The 26,603-nt window shown below is 41.3% G+C and overlaps 1 protein-coding gene across 4 annotated transcripts in view; it reads left to right on the top strand.

The window, feature by feature from the left end:
* DOCK4 (dedicator of cytokinesis 4) overlaps positions 1–26,603 on the top strand; it is a 420,789-nt gene that overhangs the window by 135,130 nt on the left and 259,056 nt on the right. For all 4 annotated transcript variants that reach the window (XM_084616809.1, XM_084616807.1, XM_084616808.1 and 1 more), the window contains exons 2-4: positions 17,792–17,875; positions 22,736–22,776; positions 24,381–24,436. In XM_084616809.1, the coding sequence (XP_084472935.1) occupies positions 17,792–17,875; positions 22,736–22,776; positions 24,381–24,436 (181 nt within the window). The remainder of the gene's footprint in view (positions 1–17,791; positions 17,876–22,735; positions 22,777–24,380; positions 24,437–26,603) is intronic.

Below are 26,603 nucleotides of genomic sequence, written 5' to 3'. Positions count from 1 at the left end.
CTGTGTCTGTGTAAATGTGTTACAATTGTTCCTCATATACTGTATGCTGACTATTCAATTTTGTGTGTCTTAGTTACTGGCCCAATGACCAGCCATTTTGTGGTATGGTGGCATATACAATTATCACTTTGATTTTTTTTATATTGAACTGTTTCACGTGCTTTGTGATTTTTTTTCTCGTTAGTTTTAATCAACATATCACTCACTGCTGGGGCAATTTACCAAAAGGACAGAAAGGCCTCAATGAATGTGAACCTTCTGAAGGCAGATGGCATAACTCTCCTTTTGTTTAGATGTCAGAGCTACAGGGAAGATCAGTGCATACTCCAGTGCCTGACCAAATATTTTATTTTACCACACACCAATAATTAAAACTATGAACACAGCGGTGTATGACTTTGAGGATGAGACATTTCTACAAATAATGCATTTTTCTCAATTTATTTCTAAATTATCTTGTTAGGAGATTGTCTAATCTCTTCTTCCACATTCTTGTCTCAAGCAACAATTGTTTTTCTCAAAATCCTATTAATAAGCCCTACCATTAAACATAAGTAAAATGTACCTTTGCCTTCCACTTACCACATCATTTTTTGGATATTTAGATAAATCCTTTGAGGCCCCTACTGTTCTGTCTAGACTAATTTAAAACTTATCATGAGAACTTTTGTGGCAGATAAAGTCCAGTGCTACAACACGTGAATGATTTCACATAAAGGTAATCGTGGTGTTACCCTGAAAAATGGATTTTGGGACACCCTAGAATAACCTGCCTATCGCCCCCTTAATCTGTCCCTCCCGAAGTATGGGTTTCTGGGGCAGTTAAGGAAATGCTAAAGGATCAGATATAGCCTTCCCATAAAGTGGCAGTTTTTTTCCAAAAATGAAGTATCTTTTATGAACTAATAATCCCTATTATAGTGTATTCTAAGAATAAAAATCAGACACAAATCCCTTATTGCAAGTTAAAGAGCATCTAAACTACAGTAGCACACAGTCTAAATGATGTGCTTTGCCACAGATGGCCAGTCTGTGACAGATCACTGACAGCAGTTCTTAATTTACACTTTAAATCCTACATGAGAAAACACACATCTCAAGATACACTTACTAATACTATTCTACAGTGTGCTTATGCTACAGTATAATTAAAACTAACAGGCTTACTCTGTTTATTGATTCTGCTGCATTGTGTGCTGTTTGCTGCTCTGTGAGCTCTGGTCAGTCAGCATGGTTCCATGTCAGGTCTCTTCAGGAGCCTCTCAGAACTTTCTTTCCAGCAGTTCTTCTCACTGACTCCCAATTGACTAACTGCCTGCCAGCACACTGCCTTTTATACTGTCAGATCTCTACTGAGCATGCTCACCATCAAACATTACCTTATCCCTGTTTATTGCCCATGCTCACTACTACTAGAAAAAGCAGTCCCAAATCAGTCCTGGCTGGAGCTGTTTGATCTCTCCCTTCCCTACTACTGCACATAATTGCTAAGCATTATCTCATTCTTCACATGCTCACTTGAATTGTTTTACCTCAGACCCATGATTACCTCATCATTACCTCATCTGCCCACGCCCCAGATCTAGCTTACTCTGTGGCCATACATCATTTTATATAACTTTTGCTACTGGGCCTCCTCAGCCCATAGATACTTCGTGGCCATACCTCATTCTACTCTCAGCTCTGGTCATGTGAGTTACAAAGTCCAAGGGTAAGGGCCCTTCGGTTTACAGTTGGTGAAGTGGCTCTTGCTTAAATCAAGTTTGGCAGCATCTGGTCTGGGACAGGCCTGTAAGTCTTAAATCTTTGTTCCTCTTTCATTACGTAGCAGATAGGTACTCTGACTCTGGTCAGGGCCCTGGATTGGCATTCGGGAGACCTGGTTTGAGTTCCTGGCTTTGCCACTAACCAGCTGTGAGACTTTGAGCAAGGTATTTGACTTCACCTCTTTGAACCTCAATTTCCCCATTTTTAAAATGAGCAGAATGCTACTTACATTATTTGTAAAGCTTTGTATAAGAGCTAAATGTTCACACCTTGTGGCAATCTTGATTCATGAGTGGGTAGGAGAGAAATATGCTTAAATAACCCAGTGCCTACATATTACACCCAATTCCTCCCAACCCTGATGCTAAAAAGCTACCCACCTTAGGGTGACCAGGTAGCAAATGTGAAAAAATGGGATGGGGGGGGGGTAATAGGTGCCAATATAAGACAAAGCCCCTAATATCGGGATGGTCCCAATAATATTGGGACATCTGGTCACCCTAACCCACCTAGGCATGGACTAAAACCCATTCAGGAGACATCTCGCATTACAGAGTGCTAGTCCATGTAACAGAATGACAGTTGGGTCAGTATTACTTTACATGGGACAGCTCTCTCTTTTGTTGTTGTTTGTTTTGTTTTTTCTTCTCAGCCACATCCTCCTGGACCCAAAGAATCCCATACATAGAGTCACGTTTCTGCAGATGTGTTTGGGAGAGAATTGTTATAGTCATTGTTGTTTCTGGTGACTCCTCCAGCATGCTAAGCACTTATTTGTTAGTCTCTAAGGTGCCACAAGTACTCCTTTTCTTTTTATAAAAATGATGGTCCTTCTTCTCTTTTTAAAAATATATATGTTCTGATACTACTGCAGTGACAGGCGCAGTATAAAAGAGGGTAGCTGTGGTGTTTGCTCAAACCCTTCCTTCGACAGAATTGTGGCCAAATTTGATCATCATCTTCCTTCTACCCTGGTGTCATAAAGCACTATTTGGCCCTTGGTCAATAAGCTTCCCTTGTATCTTTCTGCCTATATTTTAAGGTTCTGTCTGTCTGTCTTGCACACTCTTGGAATCATGATCTGGATCTAAACTCTCTTCCTGGTAGTTTTTGATTTACCAGTAGGAATTTTTTCACACAAATTTGAACCCCATCTCCTCCAAACTTGGGTTACTAGAAGTTAAGGCTCCAGATTTTTAAAAATGATCTTACAGTTGTTTTTCGAAAAACATGAGAGGCTAATAGTAAAACAAGTATACATTTAGTTTTGTTTTAAAACCTTTAAAAAAGGCTAGACATATACATGTGAGAACAATAGCCATGTGGCACACCTTTAGAAGAAAAACTGTGTGATCACCTCTTTTAAAAAAAAAACTGGAGCCCTAACTTTTTGAAAGATGTGCTTCAAACACAAGTTACAGGGCTCAATACATGAGTAACTGGGTGAACTACTATGGCCTGTGTTATACAGGATAAGACTAGAGATCCAGTAGCCCCTACTAGCCTTAAAATGTATTAAACAAAACTTCTACTTAAAAAAAGAAGTTGGATAGATATAGTCCAGTGCTAAAGAGTTCTGTATCAGAAAATATCACTATGCTAATCATGAGTGATATTTCCAGTGCAGTTTTACTCCTGTAACTGATAGCAAATCAGGGGAGAGCTGGCTCTGTTATTTGAGGTAAAGCCTGTCCAGAAGTACTTTCTCTCAGAAACGTCCCATTAAAGTGAAAAGGCTTTTCTTTTGTCACTGTTACACTTGAGAATAATTGTAAAAAATACTGTTGATTCTTGTAATAGAATTAATTTGCTCCTTGCAGTGCTGTTAAGTTTTGAAGGTGGTTGTATAGTAGCTAAGATCTCAACTAGAGGTAATTGGTACAGCTGACTTAATTATGTGACTGGCTATGGAGACCCACAATTAATAGTCATGTTTTATTTAAAAATATTACTAAAACACTCGGAGAGAAGAGCTTTAGTTTTCAGTAGTAAATAAATGATTATTTGCTAATAGAGTTGTAGTGGGTATATAGCAAAAATTACATGTCAAGTGTATAACAACCTCATTAAGGCACACAGTTACTTATAGCATGGAAAAAGAATAATACAAGCTAAATAGCTTCTCATGTTATAAATGCAATGGAAAGGACTGCAGATGTGTAGAAATCCAAAATGATGACAAAATCACAGATAAACCATGCTGCTGACAGCACGATGAGGATTAAAGAGTGCCTCAGTCAAAAAAATTTGCTTTTTTCTGTTAAGTGAAATTGTTTGTACTTTTTAATGCAATAAAGTTGAGTGTGAAAGAGAGAAATACAGCCAAGTGTGAGGGGTGAAGTCCATGCTAAGAAAAATGATACCTGGCAAGGCTGGAAAATACTGTCATTCAGAAGTGTATAAACTGCCAATTCTCTACCCCCCCCCCCCCCGCCATTAGTATTCCAGTGACTGTGTCCCAAGTACAGAGTTAAGACCTGCTCTTTGGAAGGGAAAAATAGAGCTTGAAACTTTTTTTTTTTTTTATATCCAGATGATATGAGGTCATTTGATGGGCTTTTGTGTTATAAAGATTTTACTCCACAAGATAGGTGTGGTGCTTCTGTGCTATTAGAGAGAATACAGTATTTACTCATTTGCTGTGCTTGGCCTTCTTGGGTAATCTTTATTGCTTGAATAGGAGTAAACACGGAATTTTAAGGGGAAAAACAATGTCCGGAGCCACATTTCTCAGCCTTAGCCTAACACCAACCACATGGAATTTCACAGCTCCTGTGCCCCTGCTGTTTAATTGCATGTTCTCCTTGAATAACTCTGTTAAGTGATAGAGTAAGGAATAATACTGCACTGTAACTCCCATGACAATCTTCCTTTCCTTTCTTTCTTGAGTGCTTCCAGGTTTAGGCCTGATCTACATTAAATAGGCTTAAGTATGTTCTTCAGGGGTGTGATCCTGAGCAGAGTAGTTAAGCTAACCTAACCCCCAGTGTAAACAGCACTAGGTTGATGGAAGAATTCTGCCGTTGATCTAGTTCCAGTCTCTCGGGGAGGTGGATTACCTGCGCCAACGGGAGAACCCCTCTTGATGGCATAGGTAGTGTTCAAGTGGTTTGCTGGCCTGTCTTTCCCTAGACAATAAAGGACTAACACGTCATCCATCTCTCTTTCAGGCTCTTCCCTCAGTGTACAGTTTATTAACTCAAATAAAAATCTAGCAAGCTAACCCAAAACAAAGTTATTCCCCAACTATCACAAGCTGCAAGGACGCAGAGGCCTTTCACAACACAACTGTCTTCTCCTGTTCCACAGCCTACCACAGCCATTCTTCCTCCTATAGCGCTCGCTCTCTCGCTCTCTGCTGAAGCACTTCCTGCCTTTTATAATAATTTGATCAGTGTGACCTGGGAGGTGGGTAATGGATCAGTAACAGGTCAGGCTGGGCCCTAAAAGTGCCAGCCACCCTGTGACATGGTTCATCCCACATAAGTCTCCATCAATATCAAGGGTTCCAAGAAGGCCAGAGTCAATTAGGGCTTTCTGCAGCCTTATCCAAAAGAAAAAGATAAGGAGTAGCTTGCTCCAGCCTAGCCAGCCCTGGGGAAAACCATCCTGGGTATGTATAAATAAAATAATATAACCTGTCCCTATTACTACTTATTTCTCACCCAGTCACTTGGAGGGCCCTTTGATTTGTATCTGAGCCTTTTCTTCTGGGTTCTCATGAAGAACTTCCCTCCCTCCCACCCTGTTTACTCCTCCCTTTAGTCTCCTGTACTCTGAGCCCTGGTCTACACTAGGACTTTAGGTCGAATTTAGCAGCGTTAAATCGATGTAAACCTGCACCCGTCCACACAATGAAGCCCTTTATTTCGACTTAAAGGGCTCTTAAAATCGATTTCCTTACTCCACCCCTGACAAGTGGATTAGCGCTTAAATCAACGTTGCTGGCTCGAATTTGGGGTACTGTGGACACAATTCGATGGTATTGGCCTCCGGGAGCTATCCCAGAGTGCTCCATTATGACCGCTCTGGACAGCACTCTCAACTCAGATGCACTGGCCAGGTAGACAGGAAAAGAACCGTGAACTTTGGAATCTCATTTCCTGTTTGGCCAGCGTGGCAAGCTGCAGGTGACCATGCAGAGCTCATCAGCACAGGTGACCATGATGGAGTCCCAGAATCGCAAAAGAGCTCCAGCATGGACCGAACGGGAGGTACGGGATCTGATCGCTGTTTGGGGAGAGGAAGCCGTGCTATCAGAACTCCGTTCCAGTTTTCGAAATGCCAAAACCTTTGTGAAAATCTCCCAGGGCATGAAGGACAGAGGCCATAACAGGGACCCGAAGCAGTGCCGCGTAAAACTGAAGGAGCTGAGGCAAGCCTACCAGAAAACCAGAGAGGCGAACAGCCGCTCTGGGTCAGAGCCCCAAACATGCTGCTTCTATGATGAGCTGCATGCCATTTTAGGGGGTTCAGCCACCACTACCCCAGCCATGTTGTTTGACTCCTTCAATGGAGATGGAGGCAATACGGAAGCAGGTTTTGGGGACGAAGAAGATGATGATGATGAGGAGGTTGTAGATAGCTCACAGCAAGCAAGTGGAGAAACCGGTTTTCCCGACAGCCAGGAACTGTTTCTCACCCTAGACCTGGAGCCAGTACCCCCCGAACCCACCCAAAGCTGCCTCCTGGACCCAGCAGGCGGAGAAGGGACCTCTGGTGAGTGTACCTTTTAAAATACTATACATGGTTTAAAAGCAAGCATGTGAAAGGATTACTTTGCCCTGGCATTTGCGGTTCTCCTAGATGTAGTCCTAAAGCCTTTGCAAAAGGTTTCTGGGGAGGGCAGCCTTATTGCGTCCTTCATGGTAGGACACTTTACCACTCCAGGCCAGTAACACGTACTGGGGAAACATTGTAGAACAAAGCATTGCAGTGTATGTTTGCTGGCATTCAAACAACATCCGTTCTTTATCTCTCTGTGTTGTCCTCAGGAGAGTGAGATATAATTCATGGTCACCTGGTTGAAATAGAGTGCTTTTCTTCAGGGGACACTCAGAGGAGCCCATTCCTGCTGGACTGTTTGCCTGTGGCTAAACAGAAATGTTCCCCGCTGTTAGCCACAGGGAGGGGGGAAGGTTGAGGGGGTAGTCACGCGGTGGGAGGAGGCAAAATGCGACCTTGTAACGAAAGCACATGTGCTATGTATGTAATGTTAACAGCAAGGTTTACCCTGAAAGAGTGTAGCCACTGTTTTATAAAATGTGTCTTTCTAAATACCGCTGTCCCTTTTTTTTTCTCCACCAGCTGCATGTGTTTCAATGATCACAGGATCTTCTCCTTCCCAGAGGCTAGTGAAGCTTAGAAAGAAAAAAAAACGCACTCGTGATGAAATGTTCTCTGAGCTCATGCTGTCCTCCCACACTGACAGCGCAGACGAATGCGTGGAGGCAAATAATGTCAGAGTGCAGGAAAGCACAAAATGACCGGGAGGAGAGGTGGCGGGCTGAAGAGAGTAAGTGGCGGGCTGAAGACAGGGCTGAAGCTCAAATGTGGCGGCAGCGTGATGAGAGGAGGCAGGATTCAATGCTGAGGCTGCTGCAGGACCAAACCAGTATGCTCCAGTGTATGGTTGAGCTGCAGCAAAGGCAGCTGGAGCACAGACTGCCACTGCAGCCCGTCTGTAACCAACCGCCCTCCGCCCCAAGTTCCATAGCCTCCACACCCAGACACCCAAGAACGCGGTGGGGGGGCCTCCGGCCAACCAGCCACTCCACCACAGAGGATTGCCCAAAAAAAAGAAGGCTGTCATTCAATAAATTTTAAAGTTGTAAACTTTTAAAGTGCTGTGCTTAAAGTGCTGTGTGGCATTTTCCTTCCCTCCTCCACCACCCCTCCTGGGCTACCTTTGTAGTCATCCCCCTATTTGTGTGATGAATGAATAAAGAATGCATGAATGTGAAGCAACAATGACTTTATTGCCTCTGCAAGCGGTGATTGAAGGGAGGAGGGGTGGGTGGTTAGCTTACAGGGAAGTAGAGTGAACCAAGGGGCGGGGAGTTTCATCAAGGAGAAACAAACAGAACTTTCACACAGTAGCCTGACCAGTCATGAAACTGGTTTTCAAAGCTTCTCTGATGCGTACCGCGCCCTCCTGTGCTCTTCTAACCGCCCTGGTGTCTGGCTGCGCATAACCAGCAGCCAGGCGATTTGCCTCAACCTCCCACCCCGCCATAAACGTCTCCCCCTTACTCTCACAGATATTGTGGAGCACACAGCAAGCAGTAATAACAGTGAGAATATTGGTTTCGCTGAGGTCTAAGCGAGTCAGTAAACTGCGCCAGCGCGCCTTTAAACGTCCAAATGCACATTCTACCAACATTCTGCACTTGCTCAGCCTGTAGTTGAACAGCTCCTGACTACTGTCCAGGCTGCCTGTGTACGGCTTCATGAGCCATGGAATTAAGGGGTAGGCTGGGTCCCCAAGGATACATATAGGCATTTCAAAATCCCCAACAGTTATTTTCTGGTCTGGGAATAAAGTCCCTTCCTGCAGCTTTTGAAACAGACCAGAGTTCCTGAAGATGCGAGCATCATGCACCTTTCCCGGCCATCCCACGTTGATGTTGGTGAAACGTCCCTTGTGATCCACCAGAGCTTGCAGCACTGTCGAAAAGTACCCCTTGCGGTTTATGTACTCGGCGGCTTGGTGCTCCGGTGCCAAGATAGGGATATGGGTTCCGTCTATAGCCCCACCAGTTAGGGAATCCCATTGCAGCAAAGCCATCCACTATGACCTGCACATTTCCCAGGGTCACTACCCTTGATATCAGCAGATCTTTGATTGCGTGGGCTACTTGCATCACAGCAGCCCCCACAGTAGATTTGCCCACTCCAAATTGATTCCCAACTGACCGGTAGCTGTCTGGAGTTGCAAGCTTCCACAGGGCTATCGCCACTCGCTTCTCAACTGTGAGGGCTGCTCTCATCTTGGTATTCATGCGCCTCAGGGCAGGGGAAAGCAAATCACAAAGTTCCATGAAAGTGCCCTTACGCATGCAAAAGTTTCGCAGCCACTGGGAATCGTCCCAGACCTGCAACACTATGCGGTCCCACCAGTCTGTGCTTGTTTCCCGAGCCCAGAATCGGCGTTCCACAGCATGAACCTGCCCCATTAGCACCATGATGCATGCATTGGCAGGGCCCATGCTTTCAGAGAAATCTGTGTCCATGTCCTGGTCACTCACGTGACCGCGCTGACATCGCCTCCTTGCCCGGTATCGCTTTGCCAGTTTCTGGTGCTGCATATACTGCTGGATAATGCGTGTGGTGTTTAATGTGCTCCTAATTGCCAAAGTGAGCTGAGCGGCCTCCATGCTTGCCTTGGTATGGCGTCCGCACAGAGAAAAGGTGCGGAACGATTGTCTGCCGTTGCTTTCACGGAGGGAGGGAGGGAGGGAACGGGGGCCTGACGATATGTACCCAGAACCACTCGCGACAATGTTTTAGCCCCATCAGGCATTGGGATCTCAACCCAGAATTCCAATGGGCAGCGGAGACTGCGGGAACTGTGGGATAGCTACCCACAGTGCAACGCTCCGGAAGTCTACTCTAGCCTCGGTACTGTGGAAGCGCTCCGCCGAGTTAATGCACTTAATGCACTTAGAGCATTTTCTGTGGGGACACACACACTCGAATATATAAAACCGATTTCTAAAAAACCGACTTCTATAAATTCGACCTTATTCCGTAGTGTAGACATACCTAATGTAAAGTATAGGTTATTGAGCCAGCTGGGTGCCGTGAGTTTTATTTAGCCACTTTACTGCCTTCAAGTTGCATGGGGTCTTTGCATTCAGTTGCATCTAGCTCACCTTAGAAATCTCTGAGATTTTTGCATACAGTAATGCCTACTGTTATGAAGGAGATTGGTCACAGGCAGACTTTCCTGCTGATGAGCTTCATCAACGTGCCTGCAGGCTTCAGAGGCTGTTTGAGTGCTCAGGCCTGTAAGGAATGTTGTTTTGTCTCTATTTCAGAAACAAATATAAACCAAGAAATTTGTCTTTCACAAACTCAGCAGGATCAAAATTGCTGACTTCATCAGTGGTATGAGAAGTCTAAGTGAAGTAAAAGGCTTTAAAAAACTAATATACTTGCCAGCGTAAAAGTCACGGTGGGTAGAATTTCACTGTTGGGAACACTGTTGATGCATGTTGAATCATGCCATATGTGATGATGTAGGCTGGCATCCATTCCTTTTGGGTTAACAATTAAAGCAGGTATTCTACACTTGATATGCTAGAGACAGTGGGGAACTCATTAGCTGGGGGAATCAGAGGGAAAAGTTGGTAAAAATTCTGGCGATAAGCAAAAATCTTGAGGGAACCGACCAAACCATTGTGCAAGGGGCGTTCTCTTGTCCTGGAAGTTCCTGAAAATGCTTTGATTGAAAGGAAAAATTGGTGTGTATAAGAGTGAACAAAGTATTCTAACAATGCTTGAAAAATAAGGAATTGATGCGCTGTGTCTCATACCTTCTCAGTTTTACAAAATGGATACAGGTATTTAGGCATGCAACTTTCACTGGCAAGGTCCACCCCACAAGTACAAGATGGGTATAATTTGTATATAGCTCTTCACTTTTGGGGTTAAGATGTGCCAGAGAGAGAATGGGGGAGATTCACTCAGCAAAGAGGCTATTTAGAGTCAGGTTAGGACTTAATAGGAGCTCTGCTGATGAAAGTTAGTCAGACAAGTGCTGAACTATTGCATTTCCAGGCCAGGTGGGCCTTGACCTCTCCTGTATGAGCCTTGTCTTCTCAAGCTCTGTTGACTTTAATGGACATCAGGTGCTAACCACTAACAAATTGAAAGGTCAGCACTTACTGTATGGGTTAGAGAACAGCCTTTCCTTCTCTCTCTCCTTCCACCAGCAGATGCAAAAAATTCTCCTGTCTAGTTCAGAAGTGAGACAAAGACTGACTGCGGTTTATTTGATTGCAGCACTCTGAATTTTGCATCCTGGTTAGAATGGTCTCTAGAACAGCTTTTTATGTTTGCTTTTAGCTGATTCCAGCTAGAAACATCCGTTGTGTTTATGTCCGTCAGAATTTTAGCCAAGAATCTGACAGAAGATAACCTTGCTGAATTAAAGTAATGAAAGGGGGAAGGGGAGGGAGAGGGAGTACTCTAGTCTCAGCTGTGTATTTGTCCGTGTGCAAGATTTAGTGCTAAACTCATCTCTATGGGTAGCCAGTGCTCCACTAGCATAAGGGACTAAGGGTGGGGAAGATACCATTGAGCTTTTTCAGACAATCAGAAGACAGATTTCGGATAAAGCTAATGACTTTGCCTACATATTATTTTTGAGTCCAGATAGCTGATTAGGGTTGCCAACTTTCTAATCTCACAAAACCAAACACTCTTGCCCTGTCCCGTCTCTGAGGCCCCAACCCCCACTCGCTCCACCCCCGCTCTCTCCATCGCTCGCTCTCCCACCTCACTCACTTTCACTGGGCTGGGGCAGGGGGTTGTGGATGGGGCTGTGGGCTCCAGAGTGGGGCTGGGGATGAGGGGTTTAGGGTGCAGGAATGGGATCAGGGCTGGGGCAGGGGTTGGGGTGCTGGCTCCAGGGACCGTGCTTACCTCAGGCCACTCCCAGGTGGTGGCACAGTGGGGCAAAGGCAGGCTCCCTGCCTGCTCTGGTTCCGTGCTCCTCCTAGAAGCAGTCGGCATGTCCGGCTCCTAGGCGGAGGGGTCAGGGGGGTTCCTGTCTAATGGGAGCTGTGGAGACAGCACTTGCAACAGGGGCAGCATGGCCGCCCCTGGACCTAGGAGCTGGCCTCTTCGGGGAGCCGCACGGAGGCAGGGAGCCTGCCTTAGCCCTGCTGCACCGCCATCTAGTCCTGCTTGAAATCCATTGATTGCTTCTCCAACACAACAGAGCCGCTTCCTCCAGTCTAAGTCCCCCAGACAAGGAACTAGTCCGTTTGCCTTAACACAACCTCTCACCAAATCAGTTTTTTAACACCCCCACTACCTCATCAGTCTCAAATATCTTTCAGCTGCTCCATTTGCTCCTGTTCTAGGGGAGGTAGTGTTTTTTGGATAGGGCGCTGAACTGGGTTCTGTTCCCAACTCTGCCACAGCCTGCCGCGTGTCCCTCTCTGCCTCTGTTTTCCCTCCCACCTTTTGTCCTTCTCTGTTTAGATGTTTGGGACAGGGACTGTTTCTTTCTATACAGTGAGACCCCTGGTCTGTGCTACCATAATACAAATAATCTCTGCCAGGTTGCTGCTGCCACCACCATTGCATGTCTTGTCATCTGTAGTTGCGTATACACATGCTCACAAAGCTAAATTTAGACTCGTGCAACACTGCTTTTCCAGGTCCATATGATGCTTCCTTTCTCTATTCCCTAAAAACAGAGCTAGTGGGGGGAGAGGAGGCAGAAGAACTTGCAGTTAAGGTCACAAGGAGAGGAGGCAGCTTCAGCCTCCAGTGGAGGGACGTAGTGGTGCATGGGCAGGCAGCAGATGTTCAGTATTGTGGATGGCTCTCTGCTGTGCAAAGCAATCAAAGGCCATGAGAGGTGATTGAACCAGATTTGCACTCCCCCAGGCTACAGCATTTAAAAGTAGGGCACAGTATAGTCACCAGAGGTATGTAAGTGTAGGTAAAGTGGTATTTGGAGGATTTCTTTTTGGGGGGATGAGTTGCACATGTAGCAAGAGGGAAGCCTTTTAAGGTGTGAAGACACAGGAAAGTTCTCCCCTCCCCTTCTTAATTGATGGCATTAACTTAAACCTAAAGAAGCTTTGTGATTTTTGGTATTTGTATCCCAATTGCATTATTTTTGTCAGTGCAGACTCATGATTTTCTCAAACAGCACACACACAAAATACACACACCACGTTGGAAATTACAGTAGATGCTTCTCCCTCACAAACTTCTTAGAATCAATTTAGGGAAACCTATTTGGTTTCTCACACAGTTTATGAAGTAAAAGTTGCAATATCAGCTAACTCCCCAACAAAAAGGAAAGGCTTTACTTGTCAGCTAGGGCCCAGCCCTTACAGCTTTAGAAAGAAGAGGGATTCCTTCCTTTATTTTCCCTGGTGCATGAGACAAGGGCCATCTCCAGCAAACATGCTGCAATGCATAAGAGAGGCCGATACTTTGTGTGTGGTGTTCACATCAGAAATGAAATATAGCATATTTTGCAAGTGATTCTTTTTTAGGCTTCTACAAAATGCTTAGCAGCTTTTTTGTTGCATTTTATTTCCTTCAAATATTTACAGTTTGCTCTCTATCAGATATGCCTCACTTAAGTTTCAAAGTACTGACTGCAGTTAAACAATGAGTTTTATTTATGACAACACATCGTAGCTACTTTACAAAATCATATGGCAAATTCCTGCCACAAAGAGCTTATATGCAGCAAGGAAAGAAAGGGTGATGCATTAAAGCCGTACCATAGATTAGTCAAGACTCTTATGTCCCTGCCTCAAGACATTGAGCACCACCTTGGCATAATCCTTACATGAGAGACTACTTTTTAGAGACGAGCCTGAGGGCCCTTTCCACAAATGCCTTCACATTTTATATATTTTCCACAAACACAGAACATTAAGTGGCAGCCAATTCTAAATGACAGAGTACTATAAATGTAGCAAATAAAGCTAACCTTTTTAAAAGCAGATTGACTTTTCTGTGTATAATAGTTTGGGGATTTTTGTGCTTTACTTTAAATTCTCTGCCTCTCTGCAATGCACTTTTAGTTTCCTTTGAGCGGTGCTGCTAGGAACACACACTGGTTATATTGAATCTGACCTTGATGCAAGACCTCTGTTAGAATTCTGCCAGTATTCTGGGAATGGAACAGGCAAATGTGCTGGCTCAGTAGGACAGGTGGTAGCCTCCTTTCTTCTTTCTTCTCCGTGATACTTTACAGAATACCCCTTTACCAGATGTATCGAGGTACAATTTTGTTCCATCTGTGTTTCAAAAAGATTTCTGTTTTTTTCTCCACTATGTATTAGTTTTAGTTGTTACTTTTCCTGAAAAGTTTCTAATGTTAAAACTTACGTATTAAAAAAATCAAGTGTTTCTCCGATCCCCAAGAATGTATGACATCCAAGAAACTTAGCGTCAAACAAAATCAGTCACAATAATAGAACAAAACAAAAATGTGACAGGATATGTTGGTTTTTGAAGAGCAAATTACAGTCAGTACTATTTGTTACTGTTACACTAAAAGTGAAAAGATCAATATATTCCTGCAGTTATTGTCTTTGTGTTAATTCCAATCATACTCTGATTTTTATTTCAACTACATTGTAAATGCAGAGTCACTTTTGGTAGCCTTTGTAACCTAAGGACACTTCTATTTAAACAAGTGCCATTGACGAAATGGTCCTGGTCATTCTAGGGAAGTTTTCAAAAGCAACAAAGGGATTTAGGAGCACAAGTCCTATTGATTCTCAGTGGAACTCATGCTCCTAAATCCCTTGGTGCTTGTTGAAATATCCTCCCTACTTAATGTTTTTGTTAGCCCCACATCTTTACAAAAGAATTAGTTGAAAAATAAATACTCAACTCATTTGCTTTAGATGAGTAAGCTATCATTAGCAAATTATTCTCTTACTCAAATATTTATAGTAACCTTCATCCTCTTGCAAAAAAGACAGTTGTTTGAGTTTTTATAGATCTTTTTCTTGTAATAGACCTAAATTAGGATAGTCTATGTTTCACATAGGCACTATGGAGAAAGACAGGCGATCTAAAATCACTAAATTAAACTTCAATATGTTAATTACATTTCTAAAAATAATAAATAAAAGTATATATGCTTAACTAGTGTTCACAGTGCTACAAGTTCAGGCTATGTGGCAACCTTCTGGGCTTGCCTTGATGGCCACCTAAGCTCACAGGCTGTTTATAGCGGGAGAAATTATGGCTCTTGGGAGCCATATAAGTCAGTGAATCTGGGAGCATTAAAATTCTTTAAAGAGAAATTTGGCAAGAATTTAAACTTTAGAAGTGAGATCGGGTGTTCTATCTGTGCAAAGGCCACAAAGCATACAACCTGTCCCTCCAGCAATCCAGCATATAGGACTCCGAAAGACATTTATTCTGTGGTATGTGCTTGTATATATCCAATTTCCACTGAATCCAATGGTTTGTGTGCAAAGCTGAGGGTGGAATATGTAATAATATGCCATTGACATAAGTTTCTTTCAAAAGTTTTAGTCTCAGTATCTCTGTGTGTGGAGCAGAATTTTTGAAACTGATGCTGTTTTTAACTACTGAAAACTTGAACCATGTATTTTTCCCTGGGACAATTACTACAACAACAAGAAAGCCCCTCTTAAATTTCTGGTGTGTGAAATTATACAAGCAAATAGTTTTCTTAATTACCAAGTTAATTCCATTAATGTTCCATGCCAGTCTTGGTCATATAAGGAAACAGCAGTTTAAGCTCTGATTAATTCAATATTTGTATGTTTCATTTTACCTTTGATTTTCTTAGTTACAATACAGAACATAACTAAGCTGAAGTGAAACACAGTATTTCTTTTGTTTTTACAAATACTTTAAAACTTCGTGGGCTACAGAGTTGGGTAATTCTTGTTAACTGATGTTTAGTGCTGGGGGCAATTCTTGTATGACCTTTTAAAATGGGCATGAGATCAAAATAAAATGTTTCCCTAGGCTAAACTATTACTACTTGATGTATCTGTTCTAAAAGATAGGGTTTGTCATGCTGCTTCAGAATCAAAACCTGGAACTTTTAGGTGAAGACTCAGAAATGGATTTTAAATTCTAGTGGTTGTTTACAGCTAATCACTTCTGAAGATAAGTGCAACAAGATCACAAGGCAGGACAGTACATTATGTCCTAATTGGAGTACTCATTGCCTACAGGAAACCAGACAAATAAGTGTAGTCGAGAGGCTGTAAAATGGACACTTAATTTGCAGTTGGGATTTAGAGATTATTGCAGTTCTTTGGCTGAGGTAGTAGCTCATATATGTACATGTGGTTTCCTTTTTCCTTTAGTGTCGGTATCTTTTGTTATGTCTGCCTCTCTGACTTTCTATTCTTTTCCACACATGTTAAGATTCATTCTTTGACTACTATTCTTGTAAGTAGCCTTCTGAAATGCCCCACCAGTCAATTGATCCAGTAGCATGTTCTGGTTTAGCTGTTATCCTAATAAGTTTCTTATGGTTTTCCTGTTAGTTAATGGGTTGCAAAATCAAGTCCTGAAAGATTATTAGCACTTCAAGGAATCAAATCAGTCTCCTAGGTTAATAAGCTAGTGTCACAACCTGCTTGATCTTACTTGTCATGTTAATTCAGGACCTAGAATCCTGTGTGCATAGGGTGATCTAGAGCCCATCTGATACCTGCTGTTTGGGTGAACATCTAGTTTATTACTTCTGGATAATTGGGGTTTCTCACTATTTGGCTTTTGATTTGACTTTTGGATTTTGATCGCAGTTTGTTTTTGTCAGGCTTTACCAACTTTTTTTAAACTTTAAATATGACACTAAGGGGTAACTTGCGCCTTTAGGCACAGCCTAAAGCCAGCACATTTATGTGAATAGCATCACCCAGGAGTAGCCAGGGGAGACACTGAGATTCTGAGGTACAATTTCTTCCCTGTTTCTTATGAGGGGAAGTACTTCACTGTATCCCTTTCCATGTCAAACCCCTTATACTTATTCTAGGGTGTGTGTGGGAGGAGGAGGGGCCTAGCCCAGTCGCTTATATCAGAGAGTACAGTATACAGAGAGCAGGGTCTGTACTCCCCACCAGACCTGGACTCACAGTTGAGGTGGAACTTATTCACGGCCGCAATGGGGTGAGGTGTCATAACTCCCCACCTCAATGAAGTAAGACTTGGATGCTGTCCTGTTATTGCGTCTGTGAATATACTTTGAAGTTATTTTTTTTAAAAAAAATCCACAATAGAGAATACAATCCTTTTTGATACTGTGCTTCACAAAACGTTACTTGCTTCAAAATGTGCATCTAACATATCCACTTTGCAGGGCTTGAAAATTTAACAAACACAGTATTAGCTGGAGGATTACCTGGTAGCTAGAGGTAGAGGCTTAAGACCATGAGGGGCAGAGGGCTATTAGCTAGGTCGAAGAACACCACACTGGTGAGAAGCTGTACTCCCCTGATTACAGCTAGTACTAGGAAGAGGAAGGATGCATGGGTTTCTAACTGTGTTGTCTGTGGACCATGTCTGGGGCTCCAACTCACATATTTCTAGTTAGTAGGTGCTCTGTAAATTGGAAGCCCACCCCTTCTAGCTGCTAGAAAATGTCTTTCTTTTCTTCCCTCCATTTTGCCAGAGTTGCAATGCTACTGTGAGGTTAGAGTCTTTACTCTTGGCTGAGGTGGAAAGGGATCTGAGAATAGGAAAAAGGTCTCTGCTACTTTCTCTTTTCCACTCTCTATTTTTGGATCTCATCCTTTGTGAATAACTTCATTACCTGCTTTTGTTGCTTTCCAAGCATTTCCTATCCACTGGGTCCTGAATAGCTTTAGTTACATGGACCAAATATATGTTAATTTCATCTTGATGTTTGGCAAAGGTAGAAGGAGCAATACAAGCATTGGAGCTGTCTGTCTTGCAGACTCAGGAAGTCTGAAATGCATCAGTTCCAATTTGAAAGGATATTATCACAGCTGTAAAGGCTAGAAACTTTAATTTTTTAAATTAAATTATCCAGAAATCAGTGGATTTGGCTCGAGGACTGCCTTTCCACTCATTTTTTTATGAGTGAACATGTGGATTTTTCAAGTTCTACATTTGGCATTCCATTAACAAAAATCACATGCTTTGGTCTTTGTGTATTTGAGGCAGCCCACAACTCCATAATTTTCATTAAATGTCCATGTTAAACACATTCCTTTTCCCTGCTGCATAAAAATTTTAATAACAAGGAGCACGTCTGATTTTTTTAATGTTGTGATTAACTGCAGTATAATACCTCTTTCAGTGATAGCCAGTTTTCGAGGAACAGTCCCACATGGCTTATCATTGGAGATTGGAGACACAGTTCAAATACTAGAAAAATGTGATGGTAAGTACACAGGTTAAAACTCTCTGTTTTAATAAATTGTTACTGTGCTGATGTGAATTTGAGTCCCATCACTCTTTGTTTAAATGAAGCAAAAATGTACATCAATGCTTGCATGTGTTTAAGCTTGAAAGGATTCGATTTTTTCGTAAATGTCAGTAAATATTGATTTAACTGTGCACAAAGAAACCTATGAAAAAGTATTTCCATTGATAAGAATTGGTAAGAACTGATAATATTATCCCAACTATACATACAAAATGATGAGGTCTAAATTAGCTGTTACCACTCAAGAAAGAGATTTTGACATCAGCTTGGATAGATCTCTGCAAACATCTGATCAAAGGGTAGTGGCAATGAAAAAAGTGAACAGAACGTTAGGAGCCATTAAGAGAGGGATAGATAACAAGCTGTCATAAATATAAAGGGAAGGGTAAACCCCTTTGAAATCCCTCCTGGCCAGGGGAAAGCTCCTCTCACCTGTAAAGGGTTAAGAAGCTAAAGGTAACCTCGCTGGCACCTGACCAAAATGACCAATGAGGAGACAAGATACTTTCAAAAGCTGGGAGGAGGGAGAGAAACAAAGGGTCTGTGTCTGTCTGTAGTCGTCTTGGCCAGGGACAGAACAGGAATGGAGTCTTAGAACTTTTAGTAAGTAATCTAGCTAGGTATGTGTTAGATTATGATTTCATGTCAAGGTTCCTCCCCCACTCTGAACTCTAGGGTACAGATGTGGGGACCTGCATGAAAAACCTCCTAAGCTTATCTTTACCAGCTTAGGTCAAAACTTCCCCAAGGTACAAAATATTACCCCCGTTATCCTTGGACTGGCCGCTACCACCACCAAACTAATACTGGTTACTGGGGAAGAGCTGTTTGGACGCGTCCTTCCCCCCAAAATACTTCCCAAAACCTTGCACCCCACTTCCTGGACAAGGTTTGGTAAAAAGCCTCACCAATTTGCCTAGGTGACTACAGACCCAGACCCTTGGATCTTAAGAACAATGAACAATTCTCCCAACACTTGCACCCCCCCTTCCCTGGGAAATGTTGGATAAAAAGCCTCACCAATTTGCATAAGTGACCACAGACCCAAACCCTTGGATCTGAGAACAATGAAAAAGCATTCAGTTTTTTACAAGAAGACTTTTAATAAAAAATAGAAGTAAATAGAAATAAAGAAATCCCCCCTGTAAAATCAGGATGGTAGATATCTTACAGGGTAATTAGATTCAAAAACATAGAGAACCCCTCTAGGCAAAACCTTAAGTTACAAAAAAGATACACAGACAGAAATAGTTATTCTATTCAGCACAATTCTTTTCTCAGCCATTTAAAGAAATCATAATCTAACACATACCTAGCTAGATTACTTACTAAAAGTTCTAAGACTCCATTCCTGTTCTGTCCCTGGCCAAGACGACTACAGACAGACACAGACCCTTTGTTTCTCTCCCTCCTCCCAGCTTTTGAAAGTATCTTGTCTCCTCATTGGTCATTTTGGTCAGGTGCCAGCGAGGTTACCTTTAGCTTCTTAACCCTTTACAGGTGAGAGGAGCTTTCCCCTGGCCAGGAGGGATTTCAAAGGGGTTTACCCTTCCCTTTATATTTATGACACAAGCCAGAAAATATTATAATGCCACTATATAAATCCATGGTATGCCCACACTTTGAAGACTGCGTGCAGTTCTGGTTACCCCATCTCAAAAAATATATTAAAATTTGAAACAGTGCAGAGAAGGGCAACAAAAATGATTAAGAGTCTGGAACAGCTTCTGTATGAGGAAAGATTAAAAAGACTGGGACTTTTCAGCTTAAAAAAGAGATGACTAAGAGGGGATATGATAGAGGCAGGGCCTTCCCCATACCAAATGGTGCCCCAGACGAGGAGAGTCTTCTGTGCCCCCCCTCCATTTGTTAAACTTTTGGAATACCTTATAGCACTATGAGTCCGGAACACCCCAAACCCCCTAAACCCAGCACCTCTGGTGTTGCCTGGGTTGGGTCACCTGCCCCTAAATCATGCCCTGGATAGAGGTCTATAAAATCATGACTGGTGTGAAGAAAGTGAATTAAGAAGAGATATTTACTCCTTAACACAACACAGGAACCAGGGGTCACCCAATGAAATTAATAGGCAGCAGGTTTAAAGCAAACAAAAGGGAGTACTTCTTCACAGAACGCACAGTCAACCTGTGGAACTTGTTGACAGGGAGTGTAGTGAAGGCCCAACTATAAGAAGGTTCAAAAAAGAACTAGATAAGTTCATGGAGGATAGATCCATCAATTGCTATTAGCCAAGATGGTCAGGGATGCAACTCCATGCTCCGTGTGTCCTTAGTTTCTGATTGCCAGAAGCTGAGAGTGGATGACTTGGTAGATCACTTGATGATTGCCTGTTGTTCGTTCCCTCTGCAGTATCTATATGATGTTCCCCTCTGGTGTTATCTGGACTGGTGATATGCTAGGTCACCCCAATCCTTGACCCTGGGAGCCAGTCTTATTCTGCTCTGCTGTGAGAACCCCCACTCCTGGGTTGTTTACGCACTGCCTCTGGCATGTAAGCTGCTCTTTGGATTGTGCAACTGAATGACACTAGCCAATATCTCCGGTCCCAGACACAACCCTAGGAACCTCCATCTTGCAGTGTCCAGTTATGCCCGTTGGGTGTTGCAAGCTTATAGGACTTCATCAATTTAACAAAGAAATTGATATGTACCAGGCTTGTTATCCCAAGGGGAGTCTCTGACACACTTTAAACCAAGCGCACTGCTTCAGGTAGAATAAACAAACAGATTTATTAACTACAAAGATAGATTTTAAGTGATTATAAGTCAAAACACAAGAAGTTGGATTTGGTCAAATGAAATAAAAGCAAAACGCATTCTAAGCTGATCTGAACACTTTCAATGTCCTTACAAACTTAGATGCTTCTCAGGTTGGCTGGCTGGTTGTCCTTCAGCCAGGCTCTCCCCTTTGATCAGTGCTTCAGTCGGTTGGTGGTGATGTCTGTAGATGGAGGTGGAAGAGAGAGGAAGATCATGGCAAATGTCTCTCCCTTTTATCATGTTCTTTCTTCCCCCTTGGCTTCCCCCCCCTTCAGAGTCAGGTGAGCATTACCTCATTGCAGTCCTAAACTGACCAAAGGAAGTGGGATGACTCACTCGAGAGTCCAACAGATCCTTTGTTGTTGCCTAGGCCAGTGTCCTTTGTTCTTGTGAGGCTGGGCTGGGTTTGTCCCATACATGCCCTGATGGGGTGAGAACTTCCCCTCTGCTCTTGGAAAGTTTTTTGCCTGGGCTTGCTTTAAGCCATGAGGACACACTCTCAGCCTCATAACTATATTCATGAAATTACAACCTATAACATTACTATAACCATGATTACTATAACATTATTATGACAACAATGCTCAGTGCATCATGAGCCTTCCGAAGACACCCGATATGACACACTTTGCATTAGATACCACACAATCATATTATAAGGATGAACATGGGGCTGCTGGGTGTTCCCCTGAAGTACAGAATGTCACAGCCTAGCATTGGCCACTGTCAGGATACAGGATACTGGGCTATATGGACCATTGGTCTGACCCAGTATGACCATTCTTATGAAATTTTCAGATAGACAAAGTAGAAAAAATGGTACTTCAGAATTTTATTTTAAGAATATTTACTTTGTATATATTGACATGTAATGTTGACAGCTTGTGTTTTAATAGTGATAAAGCTTTTTGAATCTGTGTCTGCTGTCATTAAATAATTATCTGACGTACCATAAGCTCCCACAACTGTGAAAATTAAAATCAATAAAAATAAAACAATGCTTAAAACCTATAATATTTGCACAGCTGTGAAAATTTAAATTGATAACTAGCTAAAAATAAGCTTACAAATCAATATTGATTGTATCCATGAAAATTCTAATAAAAATTAAATTCTGCCAAGCCTACATATGTTTCTGTATGTCAAAGGAATTCTAATGACTTGGTTTTATCTTTGTAACTGTATTGCTTTTTGTTTCTTGTCTATGTTTGTTTAATATCCAGGGAGAAAATAATTGTTAAGCAGTAGGGAGGTCTCATTGTGACTTTCTTTGTGCTCTCTTGGTTTTTCCCAGGGAAGCTTGACTTTCAGCAGGAGGCTTTTAAACTTCATGCCAAATTACAAGTTTAAATCCTAGAGTAGTGTTAAAGATTCCTGACCTACTTCTGTTTTGATATAGAGGCTCCTGGAATAAAAATATTTTTAGACTTGATTTTAATGTATGTACAGAACTAAAATAAAGGAAATAAAACTGCATTTCTTCCATAGAATCTCCTTAAGATCCTACGTAAAGTCAGTTTTTCAAAGCTATATTTTTGTTGTTTAAGATAACATACATTTGTTGGCATAGATGTGGGGGTGTTAAACTGCTGATCTAGTTAGTCATGAATGATTAATCTTTGTCACAAAATGCATTAAATCTGCTTTAATTATTTTGAATTTGGTTCTTTAGGATTTTTAGTATAATAATGTAGCTAATAGCCCTAGCCTGGTCAGCATAATCATAGTTCATAATAGCCGTTAATGGAATACCTTTAATATTCGACACGTTGCTTGATAAAAAAAAAAAGTAAGATGCATGGTTGGGGTCATATTTGGAGGATATAGCCGAAAATAGCCATAAAGCAATTTCAGTTGATACTTTAGCGAGTTAAAAAATTACTTTTCAATGCACAGAATGTACTCAAAATGACTGCAGTCTATTACACTGTGGTATGTAGTAGTCATAGCATTCCAAAAGAAAAATATACAACAAGTTTTTGAAAATGGCAATGGTTTACATGTCTAAAAAACCAAAAATATTATTTCTCCACAGGCTGGTACAGAGGATTTGCCTTAAAAAACCCAAATATCAAGGTAAAAACCCAGATGTTTCTAACTATAATTTGAATTCTTTGACAAAAATGTGAATTCAGTCAAACATGTTCATAGGTGAGTGTAAGAATATGATATTTACCATTATGGGAATGCCACAGTTTGATAAGATACTATGGTATTTGGTGTTTTATATTTTAAAATCAATGTTGACAGAAGTATCCTTGATCATGGATTATATTTTTTTTTTAATACTCTCATGTTAATACTGTGAGCCCCTTGAATGTCAAGACCTCTTGGCAAAATTAGCTTTTGTTTAGGCAGCATAAATTAAGCCTGGGGGTTTAAGGGAAAGCTAAATGAAATTCTAGAGAGCTAGCTATCATGAATGCATGGTGAAAATAGTATTGATCAGATGCTTTGACTTTAATGTGCAGACTCAGTGTAGCCTCAGAGCCCAATTAGATAGCTATTGTACCTCTTGCAAATGCACATGACACTTCCTGATGCCAGTGAAAGTCATAATGCTAGAGTGAGATCCCTTATTCTTTCTGATTTTTACACTTTTTTGCATTAAAGTAGGTTCGGAATTAGATTTTGGTGCTGTTGGGTTCTCATTTTTGTATCTTAATCTGGTTTGTAAGACATTTGCAATTACCCTTGCACCATTTTGGATTTGAGCTACAGCCTAAAGTGAATATTGATTGCATTTGATCATCATGTGCTTACTGTCAGTGTAAGTTTGTACCCTACCAGATGTGTCAAAAAAAGTTATGAATGGGACATCCTAAATACGACTCAAGCTCTGTGAGGAAATGAGCTAGCCATTTGTGCACTGTTGTCACCTTTTGTGGATGAAGGTGATTTTTTGAACTTGACCTTGAAAACTAGTCTTCTTGAAGGCAGCATGGTCTGGTAGCGTTGCTCTGCCAGACTTCTTCGCTAGCTATTCTACAATCTGTCTCATAGCAAAACGGGGCACCATCAACTGTTCTTAAACCACGAAGGATTTATTTTTTTAAATTTTCCATCTGAACATGTTAAAACTAGTAACGTTTTCCTTTTTGGAAAACTCATCATGGCTTTCTCTTGCAGTTGTTTCTTTAGTGTAAACTTGCCTGCTTTTGTTTACTGCCCTGCTTGTAAATCACAATGCTCTGTAAGGAGTGCTTGGCGGTAGTTAATTGCTGCTGCTTTGCTACCAGAGAATATAAAAGAATACTGTATTCTTTAGTAGATCCCAGATAAACCATGGAGTCATTAAAAATGCTGTGTTTTGAAAATCCATTCCAGATGTCAATTTTAAGATGTCATAGATAAATGTTGTCCACAGACTATTTGTCATTGTCCCCTTAAAATAGGACTTAGTAAAAATGTTAACTATCAAAGAGCTATGCTGCAATGTTCTATACATTCTATACACATTTTTAGCTTCGTATTTGAAGTTTCAATCATTTAAATCTATATTATATATACTAAATAGTCACAGTGGGATTTTTTGTCACAAATAGTGTCACTGATAAAAAGAATACTCTATACATTGTGCAAGTTTTTCTCTGAAATGGTTAGCCTAAACCAAGGTTCTCTCCTAACAGTAGGCAGCTTGTTAAAACTTTGTGCATTTATTAAACTATTTTCTCTTTCAGGGTATATTTCCATCCAACTATATTCACTTGAAAAATGCGTGTGTTAAGAACAAAGGGTAGGTTGTGATTTTGTATTCAGCTATTTAAGGAGGCTGAGAAGAAGGATCTGAACTTGTACAGATTGTTGTAACATGGCTTCTTTTCAGGCAGGATAAAGATATAATTTTCACTGGTGTTTAACACTGTAAAACTTCAGCTCACTACCCCCAAGGATTTAAATGAATGTCCTTAAACAGCCTGGCACTTTCATTCAGGCATAAGATAGAAGTCACTTATTCTAAAAATACGTGGAGCGGAAATGGGGAAGTAATTTCTGTGTTGTCTAGTATATGCAGAGAACAATTACTTGTTTTAACTACTGGTGTTACTCAGATTGAGTTTAATAGGCTGGCTCTCTTGTTTAAACACAGTAGTAGCTCCCTACAGGGTTCTGCATAGAATAGTCTATTAGCCATTGCTGAACATTGTTCATTTTATTTAGGGTGTCAGCTGCTTCATGGCAGAACTAGGTTACCATTATTTGAAACAATCTCCTGGCATTCACACACAACGTTGAAAGGGACAGTTTAAAGTCAGTGTATGCGTTATAAAAAGATTTTACAAATCTAAAATTAATAGAATTGTTTTCATGCTTTTTGTTTTTAAATTACAATAAAACATTTTTTGTTTTAGTTTTGGATGTCTGCTAGTCTATTTTCATTATCAAAAGCAGAGTTAGTAAAAACCAAGAGGTTAGAAATTCTTTCAATTAAAAAAATCCTAACATGCTAGTAAAAGGGAGAGTGACATTTTGTTAAGGTGTCACTTTTAACTTGACAACAACCCATTTAAAATATCCTGTTTATCAGTGGTTATCAGGCCAGCACAGTTATTTTCCTTAGGTGTTTGCACAGTTCCTGAACATTTATTTCCTAGAATTGACCTTCTTTTGTTACATGCATGAATAGAGGAATTATTGATTAAAATTAGCAAAAATAATTTGGAATTACTCATCATGGAAGAGTTCTTGTTTTCAGGGTCCTTTTGACCTGAAAGGACCTGGATAGCGTGTATTACACAAATGCTTGAAGGTTTAAAACTACATCTCCCTTATGGGAGGGGAGAATAAGAAAGTGAGTAGAAGGTCAAAGCTCCATGACTGGCAAATAAAATCTTCCTGTTTGGCATCCTCTAACAACTGGAAACCTGGTCAGGACAAGTGAAATTGAATTTCCTATTGCCTGCTGAATGAGCCACTGTCTGCTATGTTTCTAAATTACTATGCTATCTCTGCCCAGCCAGTTACGCCATTCAGTAGGGCTGGTTGAAAATTTTCCACTGAAATTGTTTGTGGACAGAAAATTGGGTGCTTGACAAAATAAAACTCTTTGTTGAAAGTGCACAAAAATGGTTCTGTGTGGAAAATTTCACTTGCTTCATGCCCCAATTTTCCTTTATGGGCTTTACTCTGTAGCCAAATTACCTCTCCCATGATGCTGTATGGCCAGGGAATCACACGGTGCTCCTCAAAAACTCAACAAAAGGGGAGACTGTGGTGATTCATGGGAGATGTAGTTCAGCCAAGAAGCCAGGCCATAGTTAACTATTGCAAACAGCCTCTTCCTCCTCCTCCAGATTGGACCTGATCCTCCATGGTGTGTGCTGTTTTTACATCTGTGTAACTTTGAACTAATGGAGTTGCACTAGTGTAAAATCAGTGCAACACAATGGAGGATTTTGCCCACAGGCTTATTTGAGAAACATATTGTTTGTCATTGGACAAGAGCAAGTCAACTTAATACATTTTCCTAGCTAAGGCAAAAACGTCACAACTCCTGTTTCCACACTGAACAACCTTGCTAGCTTTCTTTCCTGAGTCCTTGCTTCCATTCTATCCCCTCTTTTTATAGGAATTGCATTTCTGGAGTAATTTACGTAAACAGAAGTAAAAAAAAATAAAAGGGGGGGGAGCATGTTCACTTGTTTAGTCACTAAATTATAATAGCACCAACAAACTTTTCTTTTAGCTGAGGAGATATGTACAAACGTGCTTGAAATAATTGTATTGATATAAAGCTATGCGTGAAATCCTGCCCCCTTTGAAGACAATGGCAAAACTCCTATGACTTCAATGGGACCAGCACTTCACCCTATGTTTTTTTTTTTCAATTAAAAAGAAAGAAGTCCCAGGGATGTTAATAAATATCAACATTTGTAAGAGAGAGGTTTTATGTTAGCAATAGC

Source organism: Lepidochelys olivacea, assembly GCF_965140295.1.
Source record: "Lepidochelys olivacea isolate rLepOli2 genome assembly, chromosome: 1".
Classification (NCBI taxonomy): Eukaryota; Metazoa; Chordata; order Testudines; family Cheloniidae; genus Lepidochelys; species Lepidochelys olivacea.
This window is presented reverse-complemented; position numbering and strand designations above follow the sequence as displayed.